The 21080-nt window shown below is 58.4% G+C and overlaps 6 protein-coding genes across 6 annotated transcripts; 2 read left to right on the top strand and 4 right to left on the bottom strand.

Moving 5' to 3' along the window:
- Positions 1-115: 115 nt before the first annotated feature.
- Positions 116-2995, bottom strand: BXZ73DRAFT_44645 (zinc finger dihydrouridine synthase; the record flags this gene model as incomplete). Its single annotated transcript, XM_048019373.1, has 12 exons — positions 116-249; positions 330-487; positions 541-754; positions 809-911; positions 966-1132; positions 1195-1422; positions 1473-1524; positions 1579-1610; positions 1658-1901; positions 1954-2314; positions 2617-2895; positions 2946-2995. The coding sequence occupies 12 exons, from the start codon at positions 2993-2995 to the stop codon at positions 116-118; spliced, it is 2022 nt and encodes a 673-aa protein (XP_047879246.1).
- Positions 2996-4192: 1197 nt separating this feature from the next.
- Positions 4193-6245, top strand: BXZ73DRAFT_100016 (uncharacterized protein; the record flags this gene model as incomplete). The annotated part of the gene is made up of 16 exons (XM_048014442.1): positions 4193-4280; positions 4327-4379; positions 4432-4448; positions 4506-4571; positions 4627-4640; positions 4702-4730; positions 4801-4871; positions 4929-5011; positions 5059-5088; positions 5141-5151; positions 5208-5332; positions 5390-5412; positions 5481-5639; positions 5690-5759; positions 5828-5855; positions 5913-6245. The coding sequence occupies 16 exons, from the start codon at positions 4193-4195 to the stop codon at positions 6243-6245; spliced, it is 1200 nt and encodes a 399-aa protein (XP_047879245.1).
- Positions 6246-9198: 2953 nt separating this feature from the next.
- On the bottom strand, positions 9199-11408 carry BXZ73DRAFT_44754 (fatty acid desaturase-domain-containing protein; the record flags this gene model as incomplete). Its single annotated transcript, XM_048019390.1, has 10 exons — positions 9199-9308; positions 9376-9501; positions 9793-9983; positions 10186-10345; positions 10409-10462; positions 10522-10765; positions 10824-10877; positions 10933-10984; positions 11047-11259; positions 11308-11408. 10 exons carry the CDS (start codon positions 11406-11408, stop codon positions 9199-9201), a joined length of 1305 nt encoding a protein of 434 aa, XP_047879244.1.
- Positions 11409-12614: 1206 nt separating this feature from the next.
- On the bottom strand, positions 12615-14440 carry BXZ73DRAFT_89233 (AB-hydrolase YheT; the record flags this gene model as incomplete). Its single annotated transcript, XM_048025206.1, has 7 exons — positions 12615-12776; positions 12854-13518; positions 13574-13652; positions 13707-13948; positions 14006-14031; positions 14084-14152; positions 14205-14440. The coding sequence occupies 7 exons, from the start codon at positions 14438-14440 to the stop codon at positions 12615-12617; spliced, it is 1479 nt and encodes a 492-aa protein (XP_047879243.1).
- Positions 14441-15077: 637 nt separating this feature from the next.
- BXZ73DRAFT_100013 (uncharacterized protein) lies at positions 15078-16017 on the bottom strand (the record flags this gene model as incomplete). Its single annotated transcript, XM_048014441.1, has 4 exons — positions 15078-15212; positions 15277-15576; positions 15657-15878; positions 15931-16017. 4 exons carry the CDS (start codon positions 16015-16017, stop codon positions 15078-15080), a joined length of 744 nt encoding a protein of 247 aa, XP_047879242.1.
- A 1814-nt stretch (positions 16018-17831) lies between these two features.
- On the top strand, positions 17832-20364 carry BXZ73DRAFT_89231 (adenine nucleotide alpha hydrolases-like protein; the record flags this gene model as incomplete). The annotated part of the gene is made up of 8 exons (XM_048025205.1): positions 17832-17935; positions 18349-18402; positions 18457-18497; positions 18558-18720; positions 18818-18906; positions 19267-19408; positions 19461-19736; positions 20190-20364. The coding sequence occupies 8 exons, from the start codon at positions 17832-17834 to the stop codon at positions 20362-20364; spliced, it is 1044 nt and encodes a 347-aa protein (XP_047879241.1).
- Positions 20365-21080: the final 716 nt, after the last annotated feature.

The raw sequence follows: 21080 nt of genomic DNA, 5'->3' as shown, positions 1-21080 counted from the left end.
GTCCGTCACATGTACACAAGAGTGGAGGCGGGAACCTGTCCTTGGACGGAGACGAGAGATGTTGATGAAGGAGGAGGGAAGGAAGGAAAAGTCATCCGAGGGGAGTGGTCTGACCCTATCCCTGGCTCTCCTCCCCGAACGAGTTGCTTTTGTGCTTCGGCGTGAACGCCCACGACTCGGGCGCGGGCCCGAGGAACATCTCGGATATCCGCACCCAGTCTCGACTATCGCCGCTCGCGAGCAGTGTTTCTGTCGGCGTTCCAGCCCAGACAAGAAAAATGGTGCCGTTAGCCACAGCATCCGCCGCACAACGTGGAGACGAGTCGCACCGAGCTCGTCACGGCCACGGAACGCGGGAGCGCGCTCGTTGATGCGGGGGGGCATTCGCTCCAAGAGACCGATGGGGACGTAGCGGTACTGGAACGACAGCGCCTCGCAGAGGTACCGCCGTGTGGTGTTCACCCCGGCCGTGTCGGACCCGAAGTGGCTGCAGAGCCCGTGTCAGAGCCAAAGAAAGGACGGGAACGCAAGAAGACGCACTTGAGCCCATACTCGGCGTACTTGCGCACGAGCTCGAGCCGCTCCCGGGCACTGATGTCCCACTCCCGCCGCTCCTTGATTTCGGTGAAAACCCAGGGCTTGATGAGCGCGCCGCGGCCGATCATGATCCCGTCCACGCCGTAGTTGTCCATCTTGTGCCAGTAGTCTTCCGCTGAGAAGCAGTCGCCGCCGCCGAAGATGGGGACCGGCGGCACTGCGACGGGAGGGGAGGTCGGTACATGCTCGTCACAGATGGGAAGACATTTACGGTCTTCGTCTGCCTCTCGCGCACGGACGGCTTCGACACACTGCTTCACATAATCCCAGTCCGCGAGCTTAGTGTACCGTTGCTGCCGTGTCCGGCCGTGCAGCTATGAAACACGCGTGAGTACGACCGCATATTCGGTGCGAGAAAGGAGACGCACCGTGATGGCACCCGCTCCCCACTCCCCGCTGAGACGGGGCATCAGCTTGTGGGCGGTATTCCGACCGTCTTTCACGCCCGTCCGGAGCTTCACCGTCACCGGGATCTCGCCCAGTGCCTTGTTCATCCCGACGAGGATCTTACCCAGCCGTCCGGCGGCGTCGAGAACTGAACAACGGCCTCATCCAGTCAACCCGTTGATTCCGTTTCCGAAGAGCAGAACGACTCACGCGCAGATCCGCTTCCGGTTTTGTACACGAGGTCTATCGGACACCCGCAGTTGACGTCGACGAAGTCTAGACTGCCCGTGCATTCCCGTCCGATGATCTCCGCGGCGGGAACCAGCAGCTGAGGCTTGCTCCCTGCGATTTGCATGCCGAACATTGATTCTGAAGGGTGCCGACGGACAAGCGACCACTCTTCTTTTGAAGCCTGCAGGAAAGACATCGCCAGGCCCACTATATGCACCAATTAGAGAGCGTCGATCGGGAACAGATGAATGACGCACTCTCGCCACAGGTTATGTCGGCACCATAGTCAACGCATAGACGTCGGAATGGCTAGAAGGGCGTTGGTCCATGGCCACCAGACGGTGATCAGAGTGGATAACGTACCAAGTTTCCAACAGTGGTAAGGGGGGCCAAGTCTGCAGCCTGGATGAGCAATTGGAAAATGACGCAGATAGCTACTCACAGGTTTTCTCCTTCCAGTGTAACCGCTTCTTCTCCATGAAACGCACGGGAACGTCTGGCGTATCATCTTGCGAATGGTCGACGGCTGTTACTCCGTCGGCGGGAGGTTCTGTAACTGTAGCTTCTACGAGGGTCGATGACGAATCTTGTGATTCTGTCGCGGGTGTTTCTCCATTCCCCTTCTCTCCTTCGTTCGCAGCATTCTTCAGTTCCTCCAGATATGCGTCGGAGATGGGATGGGGGTACTGTGAAGGTGCATATAGCGGCCCGCTGAGATCTGGGGGACACAAGACTCACCTTTTTTGTCCTGATTTTGCGCAACGTCTCGCTGTCGATGAAGTTCTGTTCCGGTTCGGCAGCAGCGACATGCGCTCTCTTCTCTTCGTCTACCCTCAACTCCAGCTCGCCGTTCTCCAGCTTCCGGACATGATTTCCGAGGAAACGGCACTTGAGGCCGTGTTTACACTCGCCTGTGCGTTGAAAGACGGGGCAGGTCGTCGTCGTATCAAGCGAAGACGTTGCGGTCCCGTTCTCAACCATGTCAACATCTGGGAGGCGCACGAATGGTGGTTCATTTGAGAGGTCGCTTGAAGAGGGGAAATGTATGTCTCTGGGCTTGACGGCGAGGTACGCTGACACGTCGTGCGTGAAGCGACATCTGCGCAGGGATCAGAAAGAGCCTCTGAGGTATAAGAGAAGGCATAGAGGAAATATGAGCGCATATATGCGGTGGTCGTCACCACCGGTAGGTAGTTGCCCCTCGAGGGACCTTCCCAGCCACATGCCCCTCGTCGCCACGCCCAGTTGTGGCATCGCAAGGCACGTCGGAGAGATGAGCCGAGGGACCGGCTCGGCGGGGAGGGACCATCGCAGGAGCCGCGGCCGTTCCGCCAGAAATACAAATTGGCGGTTGCTCAAAAGGCCCGCCGCGGGCGCGAGATCGAGAACTCGGAGACTCACTCTGCACCAAAGTCGCACTGCTGGCCGCTCGCAACGCGGAAGCAGAGCTCGACGTCGTCGCGCACCTTCTGGAACCGCCGCCCTTTGTTCGCGCCCCGCTTGTTCTTGCGCTCCTCCTTGGCCAGCTTCTTGCGCTGCGCGCCCGACAACCGCTTCCCGCCGCCGTCGTCGCCCGCATCGATCGCGCCGTCCGGCCGTCCGTGCGCGGCGACGTGGCTCGTGCCGCCTTCGGCTGCGTCGTCGTCGGGGGCATCGCGGGGCTGGACGGAGAGCAAGTACCTGCGGGAGTATTCAACGGTGGAAGGCGAAGGCAAACGTGGTTGTCCTACTCTGGCTTGATCGCTGCTGTGCCTGGAGGCAACTTCGTGGGTGTCGCCATGCTTGCAACGATGCGCGGGGCGGCTGTGGGAGCGCGTTGGGCGAAGAGGGAGGGCAAACTGGTAGATGAAATTCGGGTTGGGCTTCATTCTGCTTCCCAACCAAGATAAGACAGGCGCCAGAGATTAGATAGACTTGAGCTCGATCGCATTTGCTCAGTACGAAGACGACATCCTCCGAGAGCCAACCTCAAAACTTCAATGGAATCCCCGAGGGTACTCATTACCTTGCCTGCTGCACACAGGGTACTCGAAAGATGACAACCTCTCTTTAAAAGAGCTCCGCCGTGATGTCCTGAATCGTTTTAGTTAGGCATCTCATGACCTTCCCATCGTCTTGCACGATTCGAAACTCGCTTCCTAGTCTCCTAGATCCGGAGCGGCGACATGACTCCGGCATCGAAGACTTCTTTGGGGGTAGGCCGCGGCATCCGACGCCGTCACCGTGGACCAAGACTCAGTTGCGGCGGGACCCCGGAAGGCTCCTGGGGTCTCACTGCTTCTCTCCCGCAAGCGACACCCACGGTTTCTTCTTCCGCCCTCGTGGACACCACGTTCGAGGATCTCGCAAGTCGTGTCGAAGAAGCATGCTCGGTAAAACAGCGATGTGGGACACAGTGGGTAAGTGCTGTCACTTGGACCAACGTTTGTCGTCCAATACAACAGGAAGACTAATGAGTCACCGTTCTAGGTGATCGGCGAACCGACGCGGATCGAGCCATCTTCGTGGACTCCAGTGCATAAGCTCAAGGCTTGTCTTGGTAATCACTCTAAAAGCCCCTGCACTCTTCCGATACGACCCTCGTGGCACTGGCCCGCCTTTCCCCAAGGCCCCCACTCCCACCTCTGTACAGTGGTTTGTCTGGGAAACCTTCGTCCCGCAGCACCTCCCATCCCGAAGCGAATTTTCAATGGCAGAGAGAACTGGTGCCGCACCCGTGTGATGCGGTTTCACAACTCCGCTTCCTATTCGATGCCCACGCCCACGACCGTGCTTCTCGCCCACTCGGTCGCATTCCACGCCTTGAAAGCCCGCCACGCTACTATTCCACAGGTCTGTTCGAGATCTCTTCGTCGCGGCCGCCTTGGGAGCCTACTGGATGGCTCGTGCGCGGAGGAACCGTGGGCATATTACGCGTCGATGCTCGCCCGTTGAACGTTGAATCGTCCTCGCCCCCAAACGCCCTCCGTTGCGCCTTATGGCGGACCCCTCCGCTTCCGCGGCCGCAGAGCCCCAGCAACTACTCCAGGCCATAGATGACACATACATCGCAAACATTTGCACAGGTGCGCTCGTAGGCCCCACTGGAGATGCATTCTGATGTTCGCGCAGCTGCCGCGTCTGCGTGGTTGAGTTATGACATAGTCCTCACTCTGCCAGAGGAGGTACGGTTCGCATCTTCTGGTGCATCTAGCCTCGCACTGACGCAGATACCAGGTTTCACTCATCTGGAAGTGAGTCTTGCACCTGATTACCAGCGTCTCCCCAAACCCTGAGTTTGTTTGTGGCAGGGCAAAATGGAACCTGCCCAAGTTGATGTACTTCTGTGTACGATATTATACCCTGCTATCACTGTTGTAGGTCTCGAGCAGTATAAGTGACTATTCGTTCTCGCTAACTGAGACCCCCAAGATTCACACTGGCTGGTACGCTAACCCCTCAGCCTTGCGTGAAGGCGATATATACTTATCGTTAACCGAAATTCAGTGAACACAAGCCATACTTTGTCTACTGAGGTGAGTCGTCTTCTTGCTGCATCAAGTACTTAGCCGAGCTTACCCATTGTTCAATAGTTGTACGTCTTAGCCTATTTTCTACACTCGAACGAACGTTGATCACCAGCCCAGTTGCGAACGATGGAAATGGTACAACGGATTGTGTGTCTTGAGGGCTTCACGATTGTCATCGATGCTAACTTTCGGTCATTTCTACAGCAATGGGACGTTTCTTTCCGCCGTGTTCGGAGAAGCCATGTTTGTCATGAGATTGTACGCAGCTTACGAGGGGAGAAAAACAAGTACGCTACCTTCCTTCGCTCGCATTCGTCGGCTGACGTGGATTCAGTGATGGTCATTATCACATGCTTGTTCCTCAGTACGTCCCTCGTTTACACGTGCCCTATCTTGTTTCTGAAGCATGCGTGTAGCTGAACTTAGTGTACGTGCTGTTGATGTTCTCCGAGGTATAAACACCAGCTGAGAAAATCTTCAAAGGTCGGGATTGTGACTGCTGCTCTCGTCGTATCGTCGTTGCGGGTGACTCCACGTCCAGAAAACTTCCCCCTTCCTGGGTGCTTGTTCACTTCCCCCAAATATACGAACCTCTCTGTCGCAGTATGGTAGGCGCATCCATCCTGCTACGGTTTACCTGAGCTCATTGACGCATGTTTTGACAGGGCTGTTGCCATGAGCGTGACTTGTGAGCGACGGACAGGTCCTAGCTCCTTTTTTGGGTTGTCCTTCTGACCCTCTGGATGCACCTCATAGGCGTATACTTCATCCTGATTCTTTTCAAGTTCGCCTACAGTCTCTCCCCTCAGACGTCGGCATCGTCGAACGCCATTGCGTTCTGGGAGATGCGCCGCGCGAGCCCGGTTGTCTTCCTCTTCCTTCGCGATTCGGCGTTTTACTTCTTCCTCGTCTTCAGTGCGCGCCTTTATTCCTTCCCCTCGCTCTCCGCTGACGACAGCACGAAGTCGGAAACCTGCTCAACCTCGTCTTCGAGCTCATCTTCGCAGGGCGCGCGATCATCCCCATGGGCACAGTGTGCGCCCACCCTCACCTCTCACACTTCTCTCAGTCGCCGATCTCAACCCGCTCTCTTTCACACACAGCTGGCTCATGGTCATCTACGCCGTCTCCGTGCGTCTTCCCCCTCCCCCCTCCCTGTCGCTCGCCTAACGCAGCCACACATGGCAGGCCGCCCGCCTCTGCCTCAACACCCGCGGCTCCCTCCACCACCAACAGGAGACCCGGTGGACGCTCGCGTGGGCGACCGCCGCGCCCGAGCACGACTCGGACTTCTCCTCGCGCTCCGTCTCAAGCGACCGCTTCGTCTCCGGCACCGCGCCGCCGTCGGAGGTCGAGCTGCGCACGCGCTCCCTCCGGGGAGACGGGCCGAGGTTCGCGAGCGCGTCGCGGACGGCGCTGTCGACGTTCGCGTCGGACGAGCGCGAGCGCGAGGGGGAGGGGGAAGGGGTGAGGGAAAGCGGGTGGCCGGCGAAGCCGTCTGAGGTGCTTCCACGGAGATAGGGGACCGGGAGAGGAGGGCTGGCTGCGAGACGTGGAGAAACCGGCGTGCGGGACGTTGCGATAGCACTCCGGCTCGATAGAGGACTCCTACACAACGGGATCGAAAACAGGCTTTCCGCCGCGTGTGTGGTGGTCGGAGTGTCAATATTTCAGCGGAGCTCATTCTCCGGGACAGTCATTTCATAGCGGAGTCAAAGCAGAGTACAACAAGAGTACAAAGATATCAATCGCGGACCGGCGCCTAACGAGTCCTACTTGATGTCGGAAGTTTGCTATTCGGAGATCAGCACTCAAAAGTCACTTAGGGTAGAGCGTAAAACAAAAGCCTGAATCGACCGTGCGATACCAAGAACCGCGGTCAGGATATGCCTCCAAGGAAACCCAACGGCATCAACGTCAGCGGCGCATGATCTTGGACCGCCCAAAAACTTCAGGGAAGTGGCCTGCCAGCGCAAGGAGTGATGCATGCAAGTACATGGTCAGAATCCATTGGCAGGGCGGGGGACAGCGTCTGTCACTTGTTTTGCCAGACTGCACGGCGGGGCGGCCCGTAGGTGCCGGCCATGAGTCACCACGTGCTCATGACGCTGTCGGACTTCACGCGCTCTGTTTGTGGGATGTCCAGCAAACCCTCAGCTTTTCTCTCCCACCATCTGGCCAGTTTACGACGCGGTCCTTTCTTTTCTGGATTTGTTTCAACAAGTGGCCATCTGAAGGCGAACAAGCTGCCTTCATTCACAACATATTCAACGTACGTTGAAGTTGTTCGAACACACCACCGTAACACAAGTATGTTCTCCCGCGGACTATCCACAGTATGTTCCGAATCTTCTACTACCATAGGTGGTGATGCCGGCAATGAGTTACGCAACGAAGAATATATGGTTAACTGGAGAGAAGTACATATCTGATGAGCAGAAAACTTATGCCACCAGATCGCGATGACTGTAGTTCTGATACGTTGTCATGTGCCGAATGGACACCCCCTCAAAAGAGGCCGCCGCAGTTTCCCGCACACGTATATCATCTCCAAAACACCAGTACGTGGAAGACGGTGCAACAAACCCGACATGTGAACTGTACTCGCCGAAGGTGTGACGCACCTGCAATACACCAGGGGGCTCGGCGAAAGCTCCCCGTACGCGATTGCCTCGCGCCTCATTCACACGACAGGCACATGGCTCGTGCGAGCCCTTTTCCACAAGACGCACCTTTTCAGCTGGGCGGGCTTCCGAACCCTCAATCGCCTCCTACACGTCCTCGCCCCAGTGTTCTCTCCCACGCGCACTCGTGCGACAGCCCGTCCAGGCTAGCAGCCCATCAGGGAGGTCGGCCTCCCTCACTTGCCTAGCCGGACCTCCACGCACTCGCAAACCGCGCTTGATTGCACCTCCATCAGCTTCTCCGAAGGTCGACACGGCGCACGCATCGGCAGGCACCCGCTGGCTCGCACTAGACCAAGTCGAGCTGCGCGTGCGTCCACAAGCCCTTGCCGCGAAGCATCACGACAATTCGTCGCCGTCATCGCGCGCAGGGCAGCGTCGGCATCTCCTATCGCGGCCTCGTGCGCGCACACAAACCCTGCGCGTGCGCGCGCGCCGGGGAGCCTCCACACCACAGCTTCGCCTGTCCGTGCGCTCGAGGGATCCTCGACGCTTCGTCCGCCCCACGCCCCCCAGGTACTGCGCAAAGATCGACACATTCCGCAGGCCCGCGCCAGCGCGCGCAGGAACGAGGCGGGCGTCGTGCGCAGCGCGAAGCCCACGGCGCCACGAAGGCGTCGGACTTCCAAACCTTGCTATGAGCTCGCTTGGCGTCCTCCGTCATGCTCCCCACGTACCGATGCCCGAGGGCCTGCCCCCCGAGGGCCTGAGAGCGTCCGGGGCCCGAAAAGACCCAGCGGGCCCGCGCGCGACGGGCGAGTGAAGCGCGAAGCGTGCGCAGGGCCGCCGCGTGGCTGGAAGCGCGAGCCTCGAAGCTCGACCCTTCGAAGCTCGAGCCCGCGCTTCCGCCCGCCGAAGGCCGAGGGCCGCGCGGGCCACTCGTCCTCCCAAGCCCCGACGCCGACGGCGCGCACGGTTCGCGGAGCGGAGTCGCGTCCGCGGAGCGCGGCGTTCGGACTTTGGGGGGCGGTCCGTCGCCGCCCGTGTGCCCTCTCCGGCAGATTGAAGATGGCGGAGCGAGGGCCTCGGTCCGGACTTGCTGACACTACCCCCGAGCCTGTCATTTGCAAAGGTCGGGCTGGCTGGCCCGCGGAGAAACCAGGCGGAGTCAGCAGACGGCGATACCCACGGACGGTCGCTCGCGCGCTCGCGCCGCAGGCACCTCCAGGGGTCGAGTCGGCGAACGCGCTGCCTGCCTGAGCGACGACGGTCCGGAATTAGCTGCGTCCCAGGCTGCGCGAAAGTCTATTACTGCGACTGCTGGAAACGCGTACGAGGGCACATCCGGAGAACTCGGAAAGTACTCGGACATGCGTTCGAGGAGGACTGGGCAGATGGGCGGCCGTGCAAGTGAAGTCATTAAGAGTGGTATAGATGAAGAATACATTTGGGGGGATGCAGATGCAGGACGGTGGCGCGTCGTTATGGAAGCAGAAGCATGGCGGAGAGCAATCGTAGACAAACGTGGCGAGAACATAACAGAGTGTGTAACGGGTAACGAGTGATGGAGAGCAAGGAACAGGGCAGGGGTGCGAAACAGCGATACAAACAAGCGGACAGCGTGCGGCTGGTGTACGTGTGTTACATACTGACAATACAATAGGCGTGACTAGCAGAGCAGAAAAAAGCGATCCGGAAAGGGCGAGTGGGCACGAGGTGCGGGAGAAGAGACCATCGCGAGACAGTGCAACTGATGCGGGGAAGCGGACACGCCGTGCGAGACGCGGACGATTACGGTACGCTCGGTCTATTCAGAAAACATGAGGTCAATGAAGGGCTGCGAGCTGGATTCAAGAAGATGCTGTCGCGGAGGTTTTGGAGGCCACACCGGTGCCGCGGTACTTTGCGGCAGGACGGAGAACGGCTTGGCCTTTCTTGTTCCGGTAGAAGAGGACGTCACCTAAGAGCACGAGAAACGCCACCGTCAGGGGACATGTGTACGAAAATGTACGCGGTGGACGACGCACCTTCGTCCTCGACGAACTGGCAGTCGTTGTAGTTGTCCCAGAGCGCCTTGAACACCGGTTTCTCAGAATAGTGGTAGTGCTCGCCGATGAACGCCCTAAGGTACTGAGTGGCCTCGGCGCCGTGGTCTGCAATTGCCAATAATAGTTAGTATCGTTCACCAGGGTCTTCCGTCCTGCGATGGTAATACTCCCGCGTGCTGCGTCGGCATCCCAGGCAACTGATGAGTCCCGACTCATTGACCGAAGCCAATATCATGAACGGGTCGCAGGAACAAGCGCCGTTTGCTCGTCCAGGGAGAGCCGCCTCGGAGCACGCAGGTACGGGTCCGAACCCGGGTATCCAGCCGATCAACGGTTGATCCAGTTCATGACGAGTCGAGAGAAACAAACGACAAGGAGAGAAACAAAAATTCTCACAGAAAGGCATCTTGGGGAAGAAGTGGTGGACGACGTGGTAGTGGGCGACGTCGTGCAGGAAAAAGCGGCCCATCCAGCCGAGTATATCGCGGTCCACAGTCGCGGCCGCGCCGCGCTGGTAGTTCCACTCCCGCTGGCGGTAGTGAGGCAACGCAGGGTCGGTGTGGTGCAGGTATGTAATCATGATGAACCTGCACGCCGGGGCCACCGAAACATTCGGGGTCGTAGGGGATCCCGGACGCGTATGTCAATGGGCGCGCATGCCGTTGATTCCATGACGAGGGCACACACGACAGAGAGTAGAACGGCGGCGGCGAGACGGGGGAGAAGAAGTCCCCGAGGAGCAGAGTCGGGGTCAGCTCGAGAGATATCGGGGCGGATAAGGAGACGCACCAGTGGGTCACGCACAACCACGGAATGCCGTACAACTTCACGACGGCCGCTGCGCCCCAAGTGATAGAGGCTAAGTGGATGACAGCCATCATCGTGAGGATACCCAGGTTGGAGATCCAGACGACTCCCCACTGCTCCTTGGTGAAAAGAATCGAGCTCGCTGGGTCGGACGGTAACGTCAGCCCCTTCAGGCACTGCGTACCAAACAAAATCGGGGACTCACGGTCGAAATGGTTGGTCCACTTGGGGTAGTCTTTTTGTCCCGAGACATTGAAGACTGCGCGACAGCGATGAGCGCCAGAATCCAAACACCGATCACAACCGGGCCTGACTGACGGAGGTAGGCCGGGAACGCGAGCAGTTGTTGCCGCACGAGCGTGAACAGCGTGTAGATAGGGGTGTCGCCAAAGTACTCGTCCCAGTCGATCTCGTGGTGCGCGCTCTCTGGCGGGATGCCAAGGTCGCTGCGGGTCTTGGGCACATACACCTCGTCGCGCTCCATCGACGCGTGGTTGCAGTGGTGACGGTGGTGAGAGATCTTCCAGCTGAAATACGGCGTCCACAGCAGCGTGTGTGTAACCTGAGCGGGACCGCGCGGGTTAGCTCCCGGGGCTAGTCCATTCCTGGGCCCGACTCACGTAGCCTATCACGTCGCAGACACGCTGGCTGGGTGAAAAGGCGCCGTGGCCGCACTATAAGGCGTTAGCGGGCGCGGGCGAGCGGAGACACTCCACCCCAACTACTGACCTCATGGCCGATGACCCAAATGCCGGTGAAGATCAGGCCCTGGAACCACCAGCTAAAAGGAGCCAGAACGCATTAGGCACGCACGCGGGCGAAGTGAAGCACATCGGCACCCACTAGACGGCCCAACATGCCCAGCGCGCGGCGTGCGCGCCGGTGGGCGACAAGATCTGGACCATCGCAGGTGCCCTGAAGGCCGGGTCGATGCGGAGCGCAGCGGTCCAACACGCCGCGGCCATGAGCAGGTCGACCGCGAGCCATGCGAGGCCGCGCTTGGTGTCGCGGACGAACAGATGGCCCGGAATGGCGGCGCGGATTTCCTGCAGCTTCCTGTGGGCGCATGAGCAGAGCGCGAAGGGGGAGAAGAAAGGTGCGTACCATGGCATGGGTGTGAACTCTGGGAGGTCATCGTCGGAATACTTAGCGGACGGCACCTCCGCGTGCCCCGCGGCGCTGGGGAGGTCAGTGAGAGAAGACATGGGAGCCGAGAACGCGGCGCGGACGAGAACGAGCGGAGGCGCGGGTGGGGGGCGGGGCCGGGAGGGGGTGGTGGGGGAAGGGAGCAGGGCATTGGGACGGGAGAATTTATCTATGCTGGAAAATGCGAGATCGCCGGCGACACGCAGGGCCCCAGCTGTCGCGCGAATGAAGGGTTCTCAACGAGCCATAGATGATTTGCACGTGTGCACGGCTGGGAGCCGCCGGACGGCAGCTGCGCTGGGACGCTGGCCGCTTGCGCCTTGGCGGGCGCACCGCAGGTCGCGCGCGCACTCGGAGCGCGCGGGACGCTCGGGCGGGACGCACGGCCCTGCGGCCGGAGAGCAGGCGACGTCGCGCGGGGCGAGGTGCAGGGACGGCGAGCGCGCGCGGGGCGAGGCACGGAGCCGGTGGCCTGGGGGTGGAAAACAATGTGTCGCGCGGCGAGCCTTGTCGCGAAGGTTGACAACTTGAACAATCATCTGCCATGTCACACCAAAGTTTGGGAAAACTCTCATCACCCTGGGGCCCAGTGGGTAGGCGCGGACGGGATGATACGACGGCCGTTCGCCGCGGCTGCATCGGCGCATCTGGGGGGCGGGGGAAGTAGTCGCGCAGGCACGTGGCGAACTCAAATGACACTTACATACACATTCGTCGCGGCCATGTCGCGAGTCATGTTTGCCGAGCACGAGGGAATATCTTACCCTGATCGTCTCCAATCTCCCTGGCTCGGTTCAATCCACTCCGCGATCCAGACAGCAACGGCGTTCGTTCAAGGCTTGTGATGCACGAGGCACGCTGGAACTTGGGCTCGAGGGCTGTGGGAACGTTTGCCCTTCCGGGAGCGTCGCGCCTCCACTCCGAGCAGCGCGGTAGCCTGTGATAGTCCATGCAACAGGTGCCAGACTGGAAACCTCGCCCCGATGCCGTTCGCAGCGTCCGTTGGGGCCACAAGCGGGGTGCGTCATAGGATCGCGTAGATGCGCAATCAGCAGCAGGTTGCCGCGAGGCCTGTTGAGTAGTTGAGTCAGCACAACGCCTTCTCCGAATGAAATACGTGAAGCCAGTGAACCGACCAGCCGTCCGTACCCGACAATGCCTCACCGTCGGCTCCGGCGCCCACACATAGCCGCGGAGTCTAATGCCAGGCAAAGTAGGTCCCGAAACCATCGTACAGTCTATGAAACAAACTGCTCCGTCCATTTTCACCATCCCGTGAACAGTTTGGACTCGGCTGCCCCGCTGACAAGAAGCTCGGACTGCTCCCGACTGAGCTCCCTAAACCCAACGTCCGCGCGGTCCTCCTGTCGCGCAAAATCGGCTCCCAGCACTGTAGCGCACGGCTTGGGGCGGCGAGCGAGCCCATACTGGCAAGCGCGCCGCGGAGAAAGAGGTCATCTGTCAGCGTGCAATGGCCGGGTTCGAAAGCCGGAAGGCGGCTCACCCCGACGAGAGCGGCGAGGTATTGCTCAACCGGCTTGACGTACCATCGCCGAACGCCACGGCCGCCGCACCCATGCTCAAACCAGCCAAGGTGGCCGCCGCCATTGGTGACGGCCAGAACAAGGTACAGGCTGTTCGCGGCCTGGATGTAGGAAGGGAAGGAACTGATGTCAAAGTGCGTCGAGGGAGAAGCGGTACGACGAGGTTCACTTGCCTCTTTGATGGGAAGACCACCGGATCCAGTGATTGGATCGTCCAGGCTGTTGATTGACAAGCAAGGAATCTTTATGTTGGGGATGACCCGGATCGAGCTGATGGTCCTGTAGTAGTGTTGTTCGTCCTCAAAACCATACATCGGGGCGGTCACGATGGTATCGTACTGCCCCAGCGTGATGCTCGGACGGTTGAATACATCTTCGAGCACCGAGTGGGGGACAGACAGCTCCGGAGCATCCAGGAAGGCTCGCCGGTGCAAATGAAGCAATCTGCGAAGTGCCCCTCCGAGGACCCAGCGATAAACGTGCCTTCCGATGAGGGTGCTCGGGAGAAAGTGGCTGCCGTAAACGAAGTCCCAGGGATTCGCGAGCGTCACAAGACCTGACAGAGGACAGCCTTCTCCCTCTTCTCCCGCGTATTTGGTAAGGATGTTGGCCCCCAGGGAGAACCCTGAAGAACACAGATAAATGAGCCGCGGAGCAGCTCGCACAGAACAGGAACCCACCAAGCCCGTACATCGAACACGACGGAAAGGTGTGGCATATCCAGAGCACCACATGCCTTACGTCGTCCGAAGAGCCGGCCTAAGTCATTATGCCGTTCAGATGGGCGTGAAATTCGCGGGATGAACGACTTACGTGGTATAGCCGCGGAGTTACGACTGGGCTGCCGTTGCATCCGCGGAAGTTGAGCACTACCGCCCGGAAGCGCCGCGATGGAGGAGCATCGCCCAGTGCAGGCTGGGCAATGCGCGCGAGCACAGCTCGGACATATGATTCGTGCGAGCCCCCGGTGAGCCCGTGAGCGACGAGGAGCACATTTTCCGACTCGGAGATGGGTTGAACGCTCAATGGCGGGGTAATGTCCAGTCCGAGAATTCCTAAGAGGCTTCATCAGCTGATGACGTGTCAGGGAATCATGAACGGAGAGTTCATACCCCCGTCAGGGAGCTCGAGATATTTGCTGTACAACAGCATTAGGAAAAATGGGCGAGGTGATAAGTATGAAGGCTGACCGTTCATAGACAACCGTGTCAACCTTACTGAAATCCCCAAGAGAGGAATACATTGTTTGAAGATGCCCGCTGCGGAAAGCACTGTCAGTGCATACTCGCGCACTGGCTAGATACGACATACCCAGGCAGCCACCATGCTCTGTCGAACTTTGCGGCGGTGGTCAGTTCTGGAACCTGCTGCGCGATGAGTTCCCCGAGCGAGAGATTTGACTCTCCGGCGTTCCGAGCCAATCTAGCGGATCTCGGTGAAGTGTGGAGCGTGACAAAGGGAGCCCGCGTGCGTTTCAAAAGTCTGTGAAGCAGGGAAAGCGCATATACCCCGCCAAGGAGGCCACAAAACCACTCGAAAAGAGTCATCGATGCTGGAGTCGTCGACACGTCATTAGCATATATACATATGTGCAGTGACGCAGCAAGTATACGGAGATGCGAGACGTACACATGGTCATGCGACGCATCCAGTGTCATACGTCGAAGATTAAGAGCCCCGGGCGGCGGGGGCCAGTAGTACAACAAAATGCAGGACAAATTCTAAGACTGCACAGTGCAGATGCGCTGGAGTGGACGGAGATGAGTGTGCCGGAAATGACGTGGGACGTAGTCACACCACCTACTCAGAGAATCTGAGAATTTTTATGTGTAGAATATGCGTAGGTCAGTTGTAGCCGTCGCCAGTCGGCCAGGGGGGAAAGTGGCGAAACGGGTTGTGGTGGTCGTAGAAAAGCTTAAAAAGGGAGGCAAGGCCCGGAGTCGATCTCGGCGGCATCACACCGCCCGGTATGAATGAGCGCCTACATATCTCACTCTCCGAGCTTGTCGGGAAAAGTCACTAGTCGCTGCCAGTACCTTCACGCAACGGCACCAACAACTATTGTCAAATACGCTCGCATACTCCTTCACGCAATGCGCAGTCTGCGGTGTACATCGTGCATGTTTTACAAGCCCCTTTGTCGACTCCGCGCCCGCTGCCCAATGTGCCCAGTTCCCACTTGGCTCAAGCGGTCGCGGTCGCGCCGGTGTACGCATGGATCGTCTCATCGGCGCAGCCCGCAGGAGTCATGTAGTCGTAGTTCCCGAGGTTGATGTACACGTCTTTGTTCCCGTTAGCATCGGGGCAGATGAGCCACGCCTGTTCACGCGTCAGCCTCTCGTTACAGGGACACCGCGCACCGCCGCCTCTCCAGAGCACTCACATTGAGCTGCGGGCGGGAGACCGTTGGGCTCGACCACTCGACGGTGTCGCCGGACCACATGAACGTCCCGGCGTTGCTCCCACTCGCGGGCTCGCTTGACCACGACATCTTGAGCTTCGTCACCGTCGAGTTGGCGCGCGCCTCAACGACCGCGTAGAGCTTCGTGCCGCCAGGCACTAGCTGCACCAGCTGCCCGTTGTTGATCTGGAACTGCGCTGCGGTGTCCGGGTCGCCAAGCACCGCGTCGGACGCGGTCCCGATCGTCTCCGAGCGGAGGTACTTGTGGAAGTTCGGGTCCTCCTGGAAGCGAGTTACGTCGCGCGTGCGCGTCAGACTTGGAGTGCGCGGTGCCGAAAACATGCGGACGCGAGGGGACTTACGACGGCGCGGATGAAGGAATTGCCTGCTTGGAGGGTCGTGGTCCCGCTTGGCGCGGTCGTGGTCGAAGTGGACGAGGCGCCGCCTGAGGTGGTGCTACCGCTCGTGCTGGTGGTAGTGGTGGACGCCGCGCCGGGGAGGCATTGTGAGTAGAACGGGTTGAGGAAATTGCAAGACCAGCCTGAGGGGCAGGTTGTAGCACCCGCCCAGCCTTGACCACCGCACTGCACATGCAGTCAGGGTGAGAAGCAAGGAACCAGAGAGCCGTCAACGCACCTGCCCGTACTGGGGTGCAGTGGATTGAGCGATAGCACCGGCGACAAAGAAAAGCGCTCCAAGCAAAGAGACAGTTCTGTGCATCATTTAGGAGCTTGCAACGGGAGGTGAGGGTGCGCTAAGCGTCAACGAGGTGCAGCGGCAGCTACTTGTACCACCCCGCAAAACGCGGGGCGCAGGAACTATAGCGTCCCGCGCCGAGCAAATGCCTCTACCTCGGGCACTGATGTGCGATGTGACATGATGGACTGAGTCCCGGAGAGCGGCGGATCTAGTGGTCGCCCCACCTGAGCAGGCAGCCGGGTAATCATCGGGCACGAAACCCCCGCGAAGCCCGTAGGCTGGACAACAACATAGGGTCGGAAGTAGTCTTCTAAGAGCATTGTGACAACCTGAATGCAATAGGTTGTTCCGAGACGCACCATCGAGAGTGAATGCATCAGGCTCTAGAGGGCATGTGCAGCCTGGGAGTGCGCGTGACTTTCCAACTTCCGCTGAAGCATCCGTATCGCTATCAGCGATATTGGATGACGCCGAGTCATCAGAAGTAAGTACTTACTGAGGATTATAAAGAGCACGGATTTCTTTCCCCGGATCCCACTGTGGGCTGCACATATTGCCGCTAATCCCTGTCGATATTAGACCAGCGCATTCTGCGTGCAGTCCAAGTTCGAAGCTGACGATTGAATTTTGAATGTGTAGATCAGGTTGATTTACTATGAATTCTGCTAGTCAAATTTCTTTCACAGAGAATATTTTATGAAGAGTGATCCCCTGCTACGACCTCCAGCACGCTTTTCACCACAGGCACCTGAAAATTTCACTGTGTAATCTGCGCCGAGTCTTGAATCAGGGGGGGGGACTTGTGGGGCAGCCTGGAAGGTGTTGGAATCTACTCGCATACATATCGGTCGTACGGTACCAGCGCCTAGTCATCGCGTAGATAGCCGCCGTCCCTCGTCCCACACTCGCCTCACGCGTTTGCCCTTCCCCACCACCTCGTTCTCCCCCGCGTCCGTCTGTATTCACCTCCCGGTGCCCATAGGGACCAACCACGTCGTATCGATTGCCTTTACCCTCGTCCGACCTCGTCTGAGCCACCGACTTCTAACAGAAGGCTAATGAAGAAGTATTGGAATCAGTATTTACTTGATGCAATAGTTTTTTAGATACCTCTCAGCCGGTAGTAAGTGGTGGTTAGCGCAAGATCTAGGCAGTGAACTTCGCGTACGCCGACCCACGAGCTCACAGGCGGATGGAGACCGACGTGACATTAGTAAGCATAATCAAATAGGAGATAGACGCTCAATTGGCACTCAATGAACGTCTGCGACTTTATCGGACTCCACAACCGGCTGGAACATTTCGTGAGGTGTGAGAGCACAGTTGTACAACCAGCGAAAGCGAAATCCGTATTTTCGGGGCCAAGGAAGATCGCGGTGTACCGATGGAAGGAAGCTATGGCTATCCGGGCGAGTCGTCATTCCTGGAAGCGGAGCTCAGGTCGTCCTGGATGTGAAGGACATTGATCACCGTTCCGGCGAGCTTGGCTAGTGCACGTGGAGGAGCCATGGAAGATGATGAAGGTGAATGTGGGCCGCAGGTGTACTAGAAGACGACGGAGGTACTCAGTCCCAATCCGATTTCGCTCTATTTGTTTGATTATGAACGTCGAAGAATGAACACACCTTCAGCCAATACGGGACCTCGCCCTCACTTTGAAAGTATTGGTGCGCTTCGGCGGAGTGTTTGGTCCTGAAATCAAGGCGAATCAGTGAGACACTTGAAATGGATACATATGTATAGGCACTCAGCGTTTGCTGAAAATGAAAGAAATGGCGAAGCTTTCGTGATAACGGAGCATCCATTCGGGAGCAATGCCGTGTCCAATGCATGAGAATATGACAATTAGCGCAGTCGCGCTTGCGAGCACGTTCGCAGCACTAGCCGACTGGGAGCCAAGACCGGCGCCGTCAATTGCCGTTTCGCGTGACGTGCTGAGTCAGTAAGTCACGTGATTCTGACAATCGTGAGGATCGCGTTGACGGTTACATGATCGTGATTAGGCGCCCAACGATGCCGAATGAACGCATCGTCGAAGCGTCAGTTGGTCCCACTCCTTTCTCCTGTCTCTTCCAAGCCCCCTCCGTTGCCGACGACCCTCCTCCCCTACAGACGCGAGGGCCTCCAGACCTTCACCGTCGAACTTTCCAGAGACAGTGCGTAATCTCGACCGGCACCTTCGATACTGGCGCGCCTTTCCGTGTGAACCCGGCTAACTAGCTCTCTCCCTCCGCTCCGAACAGCCTACGATACACACCGACAACAACTCCACTGCCCACTGCATCATGCGCGGGGTCGACTACGCCACGCTCGCGAAGGATGTCTACAAGTTAGCGACTTCTCAAGATCCTCTAGCGGCCCCGTGAAGGAGGCGTTGGACGTCATAGACGACGCATTCCAGACATGGGGGTGCGTTCTCTCCTTCGTCGCTTTCTGCCTGTCTCCTAATCTGGCTGTATGCAGCCAAGATCGGGTTTCTCTCAGCTTCAATGGCGGCAAAGATTGTGCGCATATAGTCTGATTTAATGCATGGAAGCATGGAAGCTCATGGACAACATATGCAGGTACCGTCCTCCTCCACCTCGTTTCCGCAAGCTTGGGCCGTCGCACCCCCTCCCCGAAGCCCCTTACCGCCGTCTACATTCCCGTTCCATCCCCGTTTCCCCAATTGGAGGACTTCATTCACGATGCGGCAACGGAGTACAACCTCTCTCTCTTCGAATGCCCGTCTCCTAAGGACCGCGTTTCCCTGGAATCCGTTCCACTCCTGGTGCGCACTTGGCTCCAGTTGTGGAACGGCCCACGCACGTCAAAGGCGGAGAAGGATGAGGATAGCCTTGAGCTTGTACAAGTCACGCTTCCCAGAGGTCGAAGCGATCATGATTGGTACGAGGAGGACCGATCCGCACGGAGGTGAGTTTTGGTATCTGCGTTTCTGTCCATATTTCGAGAACCACATGGTATATCCCCGCGGAAGTCACGCTTTGCGTCTCATGGCACAGACCGACTATATGCGCCGGCGTAACACATTTGGTGGCCAGACATGCATGGTTCGGAACTGGATGAAGTCATTGTTTCAAAGAGTCGGTCATCCTTTTGTTTGTGCGCTATGAGCATACATATACCGGGTGATGGTTTCTGGGGGACTGAAGATATGCTCCACGTCGGGCTTCCAGAGTCAGAGACTTCGGTCCTAGTTTCGAGATATGGCTGCTTCTGTGCATCTTTTATTTTCATCTGTCCGCGACCACAGATGTTGAATTTAGTTGACAGCGAAACTGGGATACCGCAACCCCACCGACGCCGACTGGCCCCGCTTCGTGCGCGTGAACCCGATCATCAACTGGTCGTATGCAGACGTCTGGTCCTATCTCCAGAAGTTCAACGTGCCATACTGTAGTCTGTATGATGAAGGGTAAGTTTCTACACTTCATGCGATCATAAATCCTCACTGACGAGTCCGGCAGGTATACTTCATTAGGATCGACCTACAACACTTTCCCCAACCCGGCGTTGCGGCACCAGAATTCATGCACTTGCAGTGGTAACTCGGCGGCGAGACCCAACGGAATCGCCGTTCCTCCTACAATCGCGAATGACACGCCCATGAATTTGTCTCCCACAACTTCCTCTCCAGTTCCCGAGCACACGTTGAACGGGACGCGCGCCAGCAGCACGAAGGTCCCATATACGCCACTCCCTCACCGCGACACACTGGAGGAATTGGTCGAACCCGGCCTTGGGTGTGGTTCGGGGTCTGGGGGGCCGCGCGCGTACCAGAGGAGTTTGATCAAGCCCCTGCCCCATCGATCTACCCTTGAAGACATCGTCGCGCCCGGTCTCTCGTGCGGAGACTCCCCTCCGGTTTATGCGCCTCAGTCCGTTTCCGCACCACCACCCATCCCCCATCGTTCCACCCTCGAGGTTATCGCGCCATCTTCCGGCCTCCGCGACCCAGAAAAGGAAGAAAAGCCCTTGCGACAGTCGGGTCCCAACGCTGAAGCCCGCTCAACGGAGCAGAAGGCGTCTAGGTCGGACTCGGCACCCCTCCCCGACATGTCAACGCTTCGGGAGCTCGTGCCGCCCGCAGGACGTTGTGACCCTGCGTTCGTGTGCGAGATCGCGCACGGGAGGACGTCGAGCGTGTCGGTGCCGGACCCCACGACGCTGGATGAGCTCGGACGGCCGTCGCCCAGCCCCCCAGCGCTGGCGAAGAATGGCGTCAACGGACATCAGACAGCGGTGGGGGCGGCACCAACGGCGTGCACATGCAAGCCCAGGTTCAGGCCGGCGTATGAGTTGGTGGACGGTTCGTTGGAACGGGCGGGACGGGCGAGCGGGCCGGCGCAGATGGTGAAAGCGGGTCCTTGATCCACGCAGATTGCTCACAGGTGGTTGACTTTGATGGGACGGTGGCTTGTGTCTTGCAAGCGAAGTAACTAGCTTGGACTGGGGAGGCCGTATATGGTACGTCGTATTTGCGCTGTACATTATCTCGCGAGTTGCTCTTGTATTCTACGCTCATACGCTACGTGGAGATGTGCTAGCTTCGTATGTTGTCCGTATGGTATCGCTACTTCCCGTTCGATCCATGTCTTGTTGCGCCTTTTTTCCGTAGACGTTTCACTTCGAGTGGCTCATATTATCCTATGATATCCGTATGTCACCCAGAGCGACTTGATCATCGAGGCTTCAAAGCTTCACAGATCGAGTCTGTCGGAAGAGTGTCCATAGACGCCAGTCCCCATGACGTCATTGCGCGAGAAAGCGAAAAAAGGAGGGTCCATCCGAGGACACCCTGACCTGTCCTTTATCCTCTCGAGCCTCTACCTCTCTTCCTCGCCCCAAAATGCCTTCATCGGGATAATAGTTGGTCATGATGCAGAAGAACCTCACCAAGTTGCAGCTGCTCAACGTGCGCTCTCGCGCACTGGCGCAACATACGGCATGATCCTATTGACTCCACCATGACACTATCCCCAGAAGGCGAGGTGGGGACGCTGCGAACGCGCGCATGCATAACATCGGTATGGTGCGTCCACGCCCATCTCCTATGACCGCATCGACGACGTGTTGCTGAGGCCACA

Source organism: Epithele typhae, assembly GCF_022376455.1.
Source record: "Epithele typhae strain CBS 203.58 chromosome Unknown BXZ73scaffold_15, whole genome shotgun sequence".
Lineage (NCBI taxonomy): Eukaryota > Fungi > Basidiomycota > Agaricomycetes > Polyporales > Epitheliaceae > Epithele > Epithele typhae.
Note: the sequence above shows the minus strand (reverse complement) of the source record. Positions and strands in the feature narration are given on the sequence as shown.